The sequence below is a fragment of the Pteropus vampyrus genome, unplaced genomic scaffold, assembly GCF_000151845.1.
Source record: "Pteropus vampyrus isolate Shadow unplaced genomic scaffold, Pvam_2.0 Scaffold117, whole genome shotgun sequence".
NCBI lineage: Eukaryota > Metazoa > Chordata > Mammalia > Chiroptera > Pteropodidae > Pteropus > Pteropus vampyrus.
Genome location: NW_011888898.1, coordinates 3,487,782 through 3,501,853, shown reverse-complemented (window position 1 = coordinate 3,501,853; position 14,072 = coordinate 3,487,782). Strand labels below are relative to the sequence as shown.

Sequence of the window (14,072 nt, the reverse complement as noted above, 5' to 3'; positions counted from 1 at the left end):
CCAGTACGTGAAAGGAGTTTGAGTTCTCACTGGTCTACCATGGAATGAGAAAAATAAGGCCAGTGGAATGAGATTCCTATAAAACTAAATTGATTTCATTTAAAGGAAAGCCATTGTTGACTTTCCTACTTAAACTCTCCAGTGGCTTCCCGGGGCACTTAGAGCAGGCTCCTGGCCATAGCTGCCAAAGTGTGCTCCAGGCTCCTCTCCTGCCACCCCTCACCTGGCCCCATCATCCCAGCCTTCCTGGCGTTCTCACTGTTTCTCAAATGCACCAAGCCCTTTGCCTCACTGGGGCCTCTGCATTTGCTGTTTCTATTCCCTGGAATGTTCTTGTCCTAGATCTCTGCAAGGCGGGCTCTTTTTCATTCAGACGTCAGCTCACACGCTGGGAAAGAGATCTTCCCCGACCATCTCCACAGCCATGGCGACCTCCATCTCCATGTTACCGCCACATCCCATCGTGCTGTTTGCTCGGCTCCGGAGCCCTCTCAGTAGCTGGCATTGTATGCCTGTCGACTTGCTTCTTTGTTGGGTTGTCTCCTCTGCCTGAAAAGAAAGTTTATGAGGGCAGAGACCTTCCCGGACTATGGCAGTCTCCTCCTCGCCTGTCTGCCTGTCTCCCTGCTTCCTGCCCCCCGCCCCCGCCCCCTAATTTCAAAGCCCATTTTTTACACACACAGTAAGAGGGATTCTGTTAGACTATGTCAGATCCTGTCGCTCCTCTACCCAGAGCCCTCCATGGCTCCCAGCCCCACTGGCCTCCTTTCTGTTCCTGGAAACTGCCAAAGAGCTTCCTACCTCAGAGCTTTGCATTTGTTGTTCCATCTTTCTGGAACAGTCTTCCTCACATACCCACTTGGTTTACCCCTGTCACTGCCTTCCAGGCTCTGTTCAAAAGTCACCTTAAAGAGGCCTTCCCTGCCAGCCCTATTAGAATTGCACTTCCTCATCCCCTTCCCTCCCTTATTCCTCTCTTTGGTACTTATCACCATCAGACATACTTTATATGCTATTTATTTACCTAGTCTAGTGCCGCCACCCCCATGAGAATGTTACTCCATGAGAATAAGGATTTGCGGGGGCTCTGTTTTACTCACTGCTGGGTCCCCATTGTCTGGGATAGTACCTAGCACCTGTGAGGTGCTCAAGATATTTACTTTAAAAATATACATAACAACTTTATTACAATATAATTAACATATCATAAAATTCACCCATCTAAATTGTAAAAGGCGATGGATTTTAGTAAATTCACACAATTGTGCAACCATCACCACAATTTTAGAATATTTCATCGCCCCCCAAAAGAAACCCCATACCCATTAGAGTAACTCCCTATTTCTCCCCCATCCCCTGGAGAGAAAGGCTATTTCTCAGGCTCCCGTGCAGCAAGGAGTGTCATGTGACTAAGTTCTGACCAATGGGATGGGAGCAGGAGTTTTCTCTTCTTTGCTCCTCGCTTCTTTCTGCTGTCTGGAATGTGAGCGAAATGGCTGGAGCTCAAGCAGCAATACTGGAACCTGAGGTGGAAACCACTGGTTTCAGATGCTGGAGGGACCAGAAGGAAGGGGCTTAGCAATTGTGGAGATGCCACACCACCTCTGGTCTCCTGTATCTGCATGACAGAGAAAGAAATGTCTGCTATTTTGAATGCAACATTTTAATGTAAAAATGCCACTGTGATACCTGAGATGTCTGTCATTCACAGCCAAATCCAGTCCCAATGAATGTGTGTGCCTCCGCAGTCCCCTCACAGATGCAGAAACTTATGTGAGGGGCATTTGCCTCAAGACATTGTTATTTACTTAAATACTTGGGAGAAAAGAAATTTTCATTATTTTTCCCAAATCCAGTTTAATGCATTTTACCCCTTCTTTTTCTTTTTAAACAAATGCATATGTTATGGCTAAGGACAGAGAATGTCCAGTGAATTTTTAAGGGTTGCTTTTGGGTTGTAAGCTTCATGGTCCTCTGTGGGTACCCTGTCCCTCTCCTGCCACTGGGAGGATCACTGACAGAATGATCATGAGTGTGGTCTCAGGAGGCAGGGAGGCCTCTGTCTACCACATATTAGCCAATTGACCTTGGTCAAGTTACTTTACCTCTCCAACCCTCAGTTTCTTCCTCTAAAAATGAAGATAACGTTTGCCTTGGAAGGTGACTGGAGGTACAACCTGATTCTAAAGGCCTTGTCCCAGAGCCAGGTACACAGTAGGTGCTTTGTGCTCCCTTTCCAATAGCTAACCTTGTCATTCTGGACACAGCCGACTCTCTCAATCTGAATCACACTCAGAGGCAGTTCCATGTACAAGAATGATTTAATATATTTCAGCATGTTTCCACTCCACGATATAATATGAAAATAGAACTCTTTATTTAAACAGCAAGCATAATAATCACTGCTATTCACGAAACACTGTATTTGTTAAAAAAAAAAAAAAAAGACATCAAAATCAATCACTTTTGGCAAGATGCTTCGACGCTCAGAGCCTGTTTCTCCACCTGGAGAATGGGCGGGTGGACTGTCACCAACTCGCTTTTCTCAGGGCCTGTTGGTGGGAGAAGACCCTGGGTGGCACTCGGACCAGGCATAATGCACAGTTGACCCACGTGGCAAGCAGCTTACTCCTTTTCCTGATTGTCAAGGAGAAAGTCTCAGGGTGGCCTAGCTTGAACGCCACCCAGACACCCACTCGTCTCATTCTGTAACAGAAGAGACAGGTCTCGGGCTCTGAGCCTTGGCAGCACCAGCTTGGGGACCCCCGCTCCAGTCACTTTGTATTTTTGGCCATGAACGACATACATTGTTCATTATTGGCAGTGATCAGAAAAAGTTCCCTTTTTAAACAAATCTAAGTTTAAAAAATGAGTCTGTTTAAAGGAAAATATCAGGTAAACAACAATACAAAATATAGCAAAAACTAATAATAATGCTCACGTCAAGGAAACACTTCATTAGGTCAATCTCAGGGCGTTTCTAACACACGTCCCGCAATTTTGCGACTCTCAAGCAAGGTATGAAGAAATACAGTGACATCCGGGTACCTTCCTAACGAACCTGTAGCAAGGAGCTAACCCACTCATCTTTCCCTCTTTTCTCTATAACTTATATTTTGTTAAAGGAAGAAAGAAAAGAAAAATAAAGATTGAAACAAGGGAAGGCTTAAATCATTGTCTCCTAAGCTGTACTTCAATATCTCTGGTACCAGCTGGAGCTGCCTGGTGGGAGAATTCTCTCTTCTTAATGACTGTGGCTCCAAGGAGGTGCCACCTTTAAAGGAAATTGGCCCTTTTTCTCAACATAGGAGAGAAGATAGTCAGCGACAAAGCAGCCCTGATTTGGAAGAGGGGAGGCATAAAGGCTTTTCCCCAGCATGCCGGGAGAGCGGCCTTGCACAGAGGTCTTCCTGCAGCTATTTCTGCTGGCCTTCTTCCTTCCCTTCCAAGCCAGGATGAGGCAGCCCAGGGTTGCCATAGAAACCGGCTCCGTCCTCCCACAGGAGGCTGCCAGCCCTGATTTCCTGCAGAGTTAAGAAGCAGGCAGCAGCGGGGGTCACCCAGGCATGAAGATGGGTTTCCCTGGGGATATCCTGTCTCCTGCCAATCACAGTGTCTATCTGGGAATCCTGGGGGTACCTAGAGGCTGAGGGCTGGGGAAGCCCCCAAGCCCTGACACTGCTCTAAGAAGACACTAGCCCCTGAAACATTCGAAATTTCAGGTTCCCCTCTTCTCCTTCAACTAAAGCTAAGGGAACCTAGCTGCGTGCGTGCGTGCGTGTCTGCATCTCTCGAGATATATCCACCTATGGGTGCCTCTGGCTCTGCTGTCAAACAGAACTGCCCCTCTAACAGCCCCCTGAGCCCAAGGAATGCATTTGCTATTGGGACAGTAAGTCTGTTTGCCGGATTCTACCAGCTTGTAAACTGTGCAGTTACTTCACCTCTCAGACTGTTTTCTCATCTGCAAAAAGGGCGTAACCATCTTCGCAGAGAAGCTGTGAGAAGTAGAAATGATATGTCTACTGTGCCCGTCACAGAAATTTAGAGAGTCTTTAATAAACAGGACCTAATACTAATACTTGCCATCATAATAAAGGCTTCTAAGCAATTTTTCTCTTTGAACTGCTTTTCCCCCCCAAGCTGATGCGAAGGCAGGCTTTCATCACTGATCTTTTTGTTTAAAAGGTGGTGCACCCAGAAGGATGGGCCATCGGTCTGAGAACCAGTCAGCAGGTTCCCACCACCTCCTACAATATCCCTTCTAAGAGTTAGAACAGGGTTCTCAAACTCAAATGCCTTCAGGAGCCGGGAGAAGGCATACTGTGAATGGAGAAGCAGAAAGAAAAATTTCCACCAGCGAGAAGCCCTGGTGAAGGACATATGCCCCGGATAAGGGAGGAGGCTGCTTCTCAGCTAGGGTCAGCGGTCGCCCTTGGGAATAGGGGCCCAGTGTGGCCATATCTTCCAAGTTTTCAAGAGACGATGAACCTCTGGAGTCAACTCTCCCAACGATGATATGAACACAACTAACGTATTATTTTTTAAAAGTGCAGGCTGAACAAAGCAGGTCTGCAGACCGGATCACGCCCGTAGCTGGAGCTTCTGAGCTAGAATGGAGGAAACCAACGCCTCCTCTTTCTTTGGCTTGCCCAGTGCAAGGAGCCTGGCTGCTTCCTTCCATCAGGGCCATCCCGTGGGGGGAGGTGTCTTTCTTATTCCCGACGCGAGTGTCGGCTCTGGCAAAGCTCGTCCCATTTGCAGCCTGTAACTCTGCAACAGAGAACCCTACTGCTCAGAGCCCAGTGTCCGGAGGGTGCTCACGATCGGTGCCTTGGGTGCTCCAGCTTTGGGAAGACTCTTCTGCGTTTTCTCAAGTATCACTGTGAACAGAGAGATGCGGGAACGGGGCACCTAGGAAAGCAGGGGTTCTAAGGACTCCTTTGGCTTCAGCTAGTTTACTAATCATTTGGGGACAGAGCTTATTTCGAGTGACCTAATTGGTCTTTTTATGGCCAGTATCTCCCCAGAGTGGTTAAGGCCTTGACGGCACCTTGGTCAAGGACTTGGAGGGTGGCCCCTCCGGCAATTGGGGGCAGAGCAGTCAGGACTCCTAGTCTGAGGTGTCTGCCCGGCTGGTGTGGGTATCGTAAGGCGAGAGGAACACAGTGAGCTGGGAGCAGAAAGAGCCTCATTTTGGACCTATTCCTTCTCTCAGCTTCCTGTCTTCGCCCTCCCCTGGACCAACCTTCTAAGGAGAAAACAGGAAAGTGCTAACCCTGGCACTATTGGGTGTTCGAAGCTCTGCACCCAGGCCCGATGCGAACACGGAAAGTTAGGCGACGGAGGAGGGCAAGTGGGGTGGGGGCAAGCCTGGAGGTCATGGCCGGATGCGGTAACGGATGGGCACGTCGCGTTCCGGCTGCATCAGCCCAAAGCCGTACCGGCTGAGGTCAAACTCAGGGATCTCCACATCCGGGTTGATCAGCTCCAGGTCAAAGTGTGCCAGCACAAGGAATACGAACCTGTGGAGAGATGGTGTTGAAGGTGTGAAGAGAGGGAGCGTGGAGATGCATCTGGAATGAGGCAGGAGAGCAACAGCTTCCTCCTGAGTCTGACCCCAGCACAGAACACAGGCGTCTACTGCTCACCAAAAGCCCATGAGCCCCTCCACACGTGCCACCCTGTGTGGTTAAGCACGCCCATGGTCTAGCTCCGGGTGACAGACGGGCTGTGAACAGAAGGGACGTGTCAATTCCACACCAAAGCATTTCAGAGCCAGGGCATGACTTCCCAGCTCTCCCTTCTGCCTGACAGCTGTGTGGGGCTCATGCAGAGATGGTGGAGCTGTAAGCTGGAGAGAGCCTGGCCCCTGAATCTCTGCATGGGGAGAGAGGAGCCCCCAAACCCACAGGCAACTTTGTGTGAGTGGGAACCAAACCTTTGTCGTGACAAACCACTGAGACTGGAGTGGGGTTTGTCACAGCAGCAAAGTCTAACTTCTAATTAGTATGCACGGTGACCCCCCCCAAACACACCATACTCATCCCACTCCCCCAAAAAAGCCCCCTAGAACCCTACTGTCCTCCCTGGTCGGGGCTGCCACTGTGCGATTAGAAAGAGGCACCCCTCCCTCGAGACACTTTACTGTGTCTGCAGGAAAACTGTCAAAATGCGCCAGCTTTGCAAGAACAGGCACTTTACTGCCATCTTCTGGAAACCTGTCCCAAGCATACAAAGCATGTATATGATGTAATCAGTGTGCTTGGAACCGCGGTGGCAGCCTCACCTGATGTGAACAGGATCCCGCCCACCTGCTTTACCTTATTTAGCACCACCTGTGTCAGTAAGGGTCAGGATTGGATCTTCACTTACTTTGTGTCCCACCTACCCCCGACCCGGGTGCCCCAGGCAGGACTGGGCACATGGCAGGGAGTCTCTGATTGTACTGAATGCATGAAGAAGAGACAAGACAAGGATCGATGAGGATAGGGTGAAGTCAACGCCCCAGACAGGACGGTTGGGCGCTAAGGGCATGTGATCCTCACGTTTCTTTCCCAGGCTGGGACTGGGTTTCTCCATTGGAGCAGAGAGGTGGGATGTGTCCTGTCTAGATCTGTAGGATGTAAGAGGGCGAGTTTACGTGGGGTCTGCGGGGCTCTGTACCCACACCTGGATTTGGATCCTGGTGCCTCCACTCACTAGGTACGTGACCTGGCAAATGACTCACTCGACCTCTCTAGAGTCAGTGTCAGACTGGCACTTACCTAACAAGGTTGTCATGATGATCGAGATAAAAACTAACAACAAATTAGCTAGTTTGCTGAAACACTATATGCCAGACGCTATGCTAAGCATTTAGTACCTATTATCTCTCTTTATCTGTCCAAAACTTTATGAGGTGGGAGCTACAGTTGGTTTTGCTACAGCACCTGTTTTGAACATGTGAGTTTATTCCACTGTAACTGACACATTAAGGCGCGAATGAAGCGTAACGTAAATTTTGAATTAGCTTCTGTGTGGTTTCATCTGCGAGAAACACGAAGCGCATGCACCCAGTGGAACCAAGCTGAGCAGGAATTCACAAAACGCACACACCTAAACGCTATCCACCGGCAGCCTCAGCTCTCAGCTGTGTGTGTGTGTGTGTGTGTGTGTGTGGCCACACCCTTCACATCAGGTGTCCCGTTTCAGACAAGCCTCCCTCTCCCCCGTCGCACAGTGACTCCTAGCTGCAGCCCCACTCCATCACCTACTTGCACAGCGAACTTCAGGCTGCTTTCTACGCTCTGTATTTATAATAGCACTTAGATGTGTTTTTTAACCATTTAATTTGTGTAAAGCTATACTACTATTTTTTCCCTAGGTTCTTATCTTTTTTTTTTTTAATGTGTCAATAATGAGGGTTTTGAATGTTGGGCCCTGGCTCCCTTGTCCCCACAATTCCTGTGGTTTTTATTGCGTGATTTCTCATGGTGCAGTGATTGTTAGGAACCCACAGGAAGCACCATGATCTCCGTTTTACTATACAAGAAAACTGAGGCCAAGAGAATAATGCAATGTGCCCATTCACTTAGCATAATGTCTGCACATTGATAATAGTGATATTAATAACTGCAATAACAGCTAACATTTATTTAGTGCCTACAATGAGCCAGGAAGTACGTTAAGTACTTAGATCAGATTCCTTTGTCCCGACACCTCGGGATGCAGTATGACCAGTACACCCATTTTACAGTTAAGGAAATGGGCACAGAAGATCAACCAGCTTACAATTACATGGGGGCTGGACAGGGTGGATATCATAACCTCTGGTCCAGTCTGTTGTGATTGGGGGCCAAGGCTCTTGGGGTTGAGGGAAAAGAATGCATGAGGCATTAAAAATAACCAAAGGGCACGATGACATTTGGCCAGTTTCTGCCAAGAGGCTCTGAACCTGCACAGCAGCTGCAGAGAGCTGGCCACGGTCAGCTGCGCGGACTGGCCGATGTATGGTTTTCCAGGTGTTTGGTATCTGGACACCAGGCTTGGAGGGAAAAACCTGTTGCCAGATCTGATTATTTCAAAAGAAATTGGAAATCTGGTTTTTTTATGTGAGCTCTTCTGATTCTTAAAAGTTAGCACACATTTTAAGAACAAAAGTAAACATATTTGTGGGCAGGAGATGGCTCACGGGCCATCCGTTTGGAGCCTCTGCCCTCAGCCCTTCTCCTGGCTGACCGAAGAGGTGGGCGCATCCAACCAGACCCAGCAGGAGCCTCCCCTCCCCCAGCCCCCTTGCTCCACACTCACTGTTTGATGCTGCTGATGGCATAAGCCCTCCCCAGGCACTGATTGTGCCCTGCTCCCCACGGCATGCTGTGATTCTTCAGTCGCTTCCCATCCTTGTAAAAGTCTTTCTTCTCTGATCCATCGGGGTTCAGGAATCGGTTGTATTTAAATACCTAAAATAGGAAGAAGGTCAATTTCTGACTTCACCCCCACGACATGCATGCACGAAGAAAAAGGTGTGAGAGTGTTCACCCCAGTCTTGTTTATAAGAGGAAAACACTGGAAACAACATGAAGGTCAATGGACAGAGGGCTGGTTTATAAAACAGAGCAGCTATTCGGAAGGTTGAGCTTGGTCTGTGTGTGCTGACAATGGAAAGAGTTTTTAAGACCAGTTTTTAGTGAAAAAGGCTAGTATCGAAATAGCATGCATTATATGATGCTATATATTCATAGGTGTATGAATATATAGCATCATATAATACCTACCTATTCATAGGTGTGTGAGTGCGCTGTGTGTATGACTGTAAAGGCATGAAAATAATTTAAAAGATACACTCCCAACCATTGTTAGGGAACTCTGTGGAAGAGGAGAGGAAAGGGAATAAAGAAAAAACTTTACTTTTAAATATATACCTCTACATATTTCTATTTTGTAAGTATATGTTACTTTTGTAAGTTAGAATAAAATAAAATTATTTTTATAAAGGAGAATGCCAATTTCCTTTGGTTACTATATAGAGTGATGAGATGAAGATTGTGTCTGAGCACAGGGTGTGGCAGAGTGCTACATGAAAGACAGGTGAATGGACCAGCACGCAGACTGGTGGGTGGGTGGATGGGTGGATGGATGGACGGACGGCTGGACGGATGGATGAATGAGTGGATGGACAGATGAGTATATAGCACAGGGCCTGGCACAAAGTACCCAAATCTGTTAGAGATTGTGAAAGTTTGCCCCATCTCAAAGTCCAGAGAGAGGGAAGAATGTTGAGAAACGGACATTATAATGCTCCAAAAAAAAGAAACGCACGCAGATATCATTTACAAAGCAGTCACGGTGTTTCGGACACTGTGAAGGCCTTTCTTACATGATCTATTCAGTCTTCTGACAGCCTTATGAGGCAGATGCTATGATGAGGCTCATTTCACAGGTGAGGAAGCAGAGACTCCAAAGGTGAAACCATCTGGACAAGATCACAGAGCTGGACGGCCACTCAGATCTGGCTGACATAGAAGCCACTGATTTTCACCCACGGTTCCAGGCATGACATTTACCTCTGGGTCCGTGTAGATTTCTGGGTCTTTCTGGGGACTCAGGAAAGGAAAGAGGAGGAGGCGGTCTCCACGTCGCAGGGTGAATTCCCGCCCATCTGCCATGGGCATGGCCAGGTCTGCCACGACCTCTCGGGTGATAAAGGGTGCAGCCGTGAGCCTGAGGCTCTCGCTCAGCACGCTGTCTGCATGGGACAGGGACAAGGAAGGGTCAGAAGCTGTCCTCCCACCCACTCGAATGCCACCCCAGCCCTCATTTTACAGAGGAAGGTGAGGAGGCTCAGAGAGGGAGCGTGAGAGCGAAAGGCCAGGTGATGAGGTGTGATGGCTGCAGTCCCTCAGAGACTTGGACATGAGGTTCTGGGTCTGATCCCGAGAGAAGCTATAAGGGAAGGTGGGAGCCAGAGAGATATCAGAGAAGCTAGGGAGAGAGCAGGGCCATCAGCATTGGTTGTTTCTGCCTGCCTAGCATACCTGCCCCTTCTGGAAACCGTTCCCTGATTTTCCTCTGAGGACCATCCTTCCATGCTCAGGGGCTGGGCTGTTGATTCCACTCCCAATTCCTTGGACTGGGTGATAATTGGCCAATCAGAGCACCCCAACCTTCTGAACCCCACAATTGGTTTGAGGTGGGACTATGAGCCAAAGAGAGCCAAGGAGACACATTCTTGGGACTCCGGGTAGGAATGATGCAGAGAGGCACATACTCAGGGGCCGTGAGCACGTCAGCCTGGAGTTCCTGGTGACCATCTTGCCAGCCTGACACTAGAGCCAACCCAGCAGAAAACAGGGCTCAGAGATGGAAAGAGACTGAGTCCTGATGACATTGTTAGAGCACCTGGATCTACCTGTGCCTGGCTTCAGGCACCTCTGGACTTTTTAGTTACTTGCCCCAAATAGAATCCTTTTTCTGCTTCAGCCAGTTTAAATAAGATTCCCTGCTACTTGTAACCAAAAACCTCCTGCTGAGACTGGGGTCTAAGAAGATAGAAGGCCCAGGGGGACCCTGGGTCAGAGGACACTGATGGACCTTGGATGATGGGAGCCCATGCTGCGGAGGACTTGGGGGGCCATGACGACCCAGTCTGGGGGCTATCTGAAGGGTCTGAGCATCTCACCGAGCACAGGCATGCTGTCTAAAACCTTCTGTGGGAGAGAGGTCATCTGCGAGACAGGCTGCTCTGCTCGCCACAGGATGTGCTCGAGCTCTCCGCGGACGGCAGCCAAAGCCTCGGGGTTCTTGAGGAGGAAGAGCAGGAGCCAGAAGGCAGCAGGACCCATGTTCCCCTGCGGTGAGAAGAAGCCTCTGTTGTACTGCCGAGAGGGCACATCTGGGGTGTGAGCTGACTGGTCTGTGCCACGGACACAGCCCTGGCCTCGGCACAAGGGTCAGGAGGCCTGGGCTTCCACCCTTGCCACAGGTCTAGGGACAATCCAGGTCCATCTTTAGCCTCAAGACACGGCCAAGACCTGCTTTATAGCTTTAGCATAGCCTAAAGACTACTTCAAGGCCATTCCTGGCATCCTTGACCTTGAACAAAATCATTGACACTCCGAGGTCACATAGGTAATCTTCAAAAAAGTGTCAATAATAGGAACAAAGTGTGTCAATTAAGATTGTTGTTAACATCTGGGAATGACTGCATCCTTGGCCCAAGTCCCCACCCTTCCCTGCAGCCATGCCCCTTAGCATGTGACTCTGTACTTCCTCCCATTAAAGAGGAAGAGTATACTTCTCCACCCCGTGAATTTGGGCTCAGGCATGTGACTTGCTCCGGCCAATAGAATGAGGCAGAACTGATAGAACAGCAGTTCTAGGTCTAGGCTCAGGTATTCAGCACTGGCTAAAATGCATATGGGCCTACGGCCGGCCATGTTATCCTGAACAAGCCTGATCCCGCCTGATCCTGTCTGATCTCAGAAGCTAAGTAGGGTCAGGCCTGGTTAGTACTTGTATGGGAGGCTACCTAGGAAGACCAGGTGCTATAGGTGTAAAAAAAAAAAAACAACAACAATAATAATAAGGGATTGTAAGCTGACAAGGTCCTTGCAATCTGTGAGGTCAACCAAGGGTTACATCACCTAAAAAAAATAAACAAATAAATAAATGAATAATTTAAAAAATGCGTATGGGACACCCTTAAATGAGACTTGGGTGAACACAAACTAACTTCAATGTGGGGGAAGATTTTTGTTTACCATAAACAACTATCCTATACACTCATAATAATAGAATATCAAATAGTTACTAGACATCACGTTTATCCAGTATTTCTATCACAGACATAACGACACACGGACAAAAAGACATTTGCACGAGTAACAGCAAGATTGGAAGCAACGTCTATCAATAGGAGATCAATAAGATAAATGATGATCCATCCCTAGGATGACACAGGAAGTTGCTGCAAAGAAGCTGGCTCTGTGCATACTGATATGGGACTGTAGCCAAGATGCACTGAGTCGTGCAAACAGCAAGATGCAGGACGGGGCTCAGCATGCCACCGCTGGCATGTATATTTAAAGAGGATGTGAAGAAGCACAGACTATCCCTAGAAGGATAATCGGCCACCTCTGGGACAGAAGCTGCGGGGATGGGAGCACAGGTAGGGGGAGGATGGCTTTCTACTGCACACATCTTTTTAAATTGCTTGACTTTTTAAAAATAATGTGCTACTTTTAAGCAAAACAAAAGCGACTGATTTTTACAGGGGTCTGCAAAGGACATGAGAAATGCTCATGATATACAATATTAAGTAAAATTAAAAGTGGGATTTAAAAAAACTGCATGATTGTAACCACAGAGGAAAAACATGCGGTAAACAAATGCATCAAAGCACGAATGATGGTGCGATTTTCTTTCTTTTCCTTTAGCCGCAGTGATGAATGCAGCTCCAAGGAGGTGCCACGTTCCCTGTTCAGTTCTCCCATCGAGCAGGCACCGTTATCACATCTTTTACGGAAAAGGAAAATTAAGCACTCCCTAGTCCCTACCCACTGACCATAAAGCATAAAGCAGAAGCTCAATGATATCTGTTAAATAACCACCTGTGTCCTTTTGGGCTGGGGGCCTGCAAGTCAGCCTGTGGGCTGGCAGAGGCCTGGACAGGGACCAGGCAGAGTTGAGTTCAAATCCCAGCTCCCCACTTCCTGTGACTTTGGACAAGTCAATCCCTCTTCTGGGTCTTGGAACCTTCCTCTTGCTAAAATAACAACTCTACGTCCATTGAGTCTAGATGCAAGTGACCCCCACAGGCTGGCTGGGCACACAGTAGGTACTCAGAAGAGATTTCTCCCTCGCGTGGGTCCCTCCCCCAGACTTGAGAACAACTAGGGGCCTGGGACTTTCTTTGAGGTTTCCTCTAGCACCTTGGGTCCAGCAGAGACAAACAAGGTCACTTGCTGTCCATCACTTAAATAGCCAGAGGAATGTAGGCGATAAATAATTCAGCTTTGGGTTAACTCAATGCCACGGCCTTTTCATCCTGCCGGGATAGTCAGATGGGGGCCACGGCTCATTCATTACAAAGCAGGAGGCTGCCCAGTTATCTCTGCTTTCAGGAAAAAAGCTGTGGCCAGTTAGGGAGGTGACAAAGACCACCTTCCACTCAGACGCACAGATGTGTGTGAGCGTGCGTGTGTGTGCACGCACATGTGTCTGTGTGATCACACAACCGTAAGAGATTCTGAATTTGCTGCCCTGGAATTGAGCACCCTCAGTGGGGCACCGCCTCATTTACTCGGAACACTTCTGGTCTAGCCTCGTTCCCTCCCCTGCGGACAAAGTCCAAGGCCCAGACCTGGGAGGGAAGCCTGTCCCGTGATGAGCCTGCGGGGACAGGCTCATCATATCTTCTGAAATTATTCCCGCCTCGGCTCTGACCTGGCGATAGCAATTGCAACGACCATTTCTCAACTTCTGGGAACACTTCCTGCACTCAGCCTCTGGCTGGTGCTCCCTTCCGGGTCCCCTTCCCCCGCCTGGCCATCCCTCCTCTGTCTCCTGTGCTGGCTCCCACTCATCTTCCCGACCTCCCAACTGGAGAGGCCCAGGGCTTGGTCCCTTCCCCATCCACGCTCGTCCCCAGTGACCGCCAGTCGGGTAGTTTCAATACCATCTCTCCACCGCAATTCCCAAACGAATGTCTCCAGCCTGAGGCTTGACCATGAACTCCAGATTCTTCCAGATTCCACCCCTCCACCATTCTCCATCTCAAACTCAGCACACCCAAAACCAAACCCCTGGTTTTTTCCCCCAAAACTTGCTCCCTCCATCATCTACCTCATTTGTTAATGGCAACTTCATCCTTCCCGTTGCTCAGGCCCACACCTGGAGCCATGTTGTTGATACCCTCTTCCAATATCTCGGCCAAGAGCAAATCCTATTGGCTCTACCTGGAAATATGTCAAGGATCCAATCGATCTCTCTCCCCTCTCTGGTCTAGTGCCATCCTCTCTTGCCTGGATATGGCGGTGGGCTTCTCCCTGGTCTCTCTGCCTCTCAGCAATGCAGCCAGAATGATCCCT

General features: G+C 48.9%; 1 protein-coding gene across 1 annotated transcript in view; it reads right to left on the bottom strand.

Moving 5' to 3' along the window:
- Window positions 1-2,302: 2,302 nt before the first annotated feature.
- Window positions 2,303-14,072, bottom strand: part of PTGIS (prostaglandin I2 synthase) — a 32,086-nt gene continuing 20,316 nt past the window's right edge. Inside the window, exons 7-10 of the mRNA XM_011365986.2 lie at window positions 10,664-10,832; window positions 9,549-9,730; window positions 8,293-8,444; window positions 2,303-5,525 (exon numbers count right to left, since the gene is read on the bottom strand). Coding sequence (XP_011364288.2) covers window positions 5,381-5,525; window positions 8,293-8,444; window positions 9,549-9,730; window positions 10,664-10,832 — 648 coding nt within the window. The 3' untranslated portion in view covers window positions 2,303-5,380. The remainder of the gene's footprint in view (window positions 5,526-8,292; window positions 8,445-9,548; window positions 9,731-10,663; window positions 10,833-14,072) is intronic.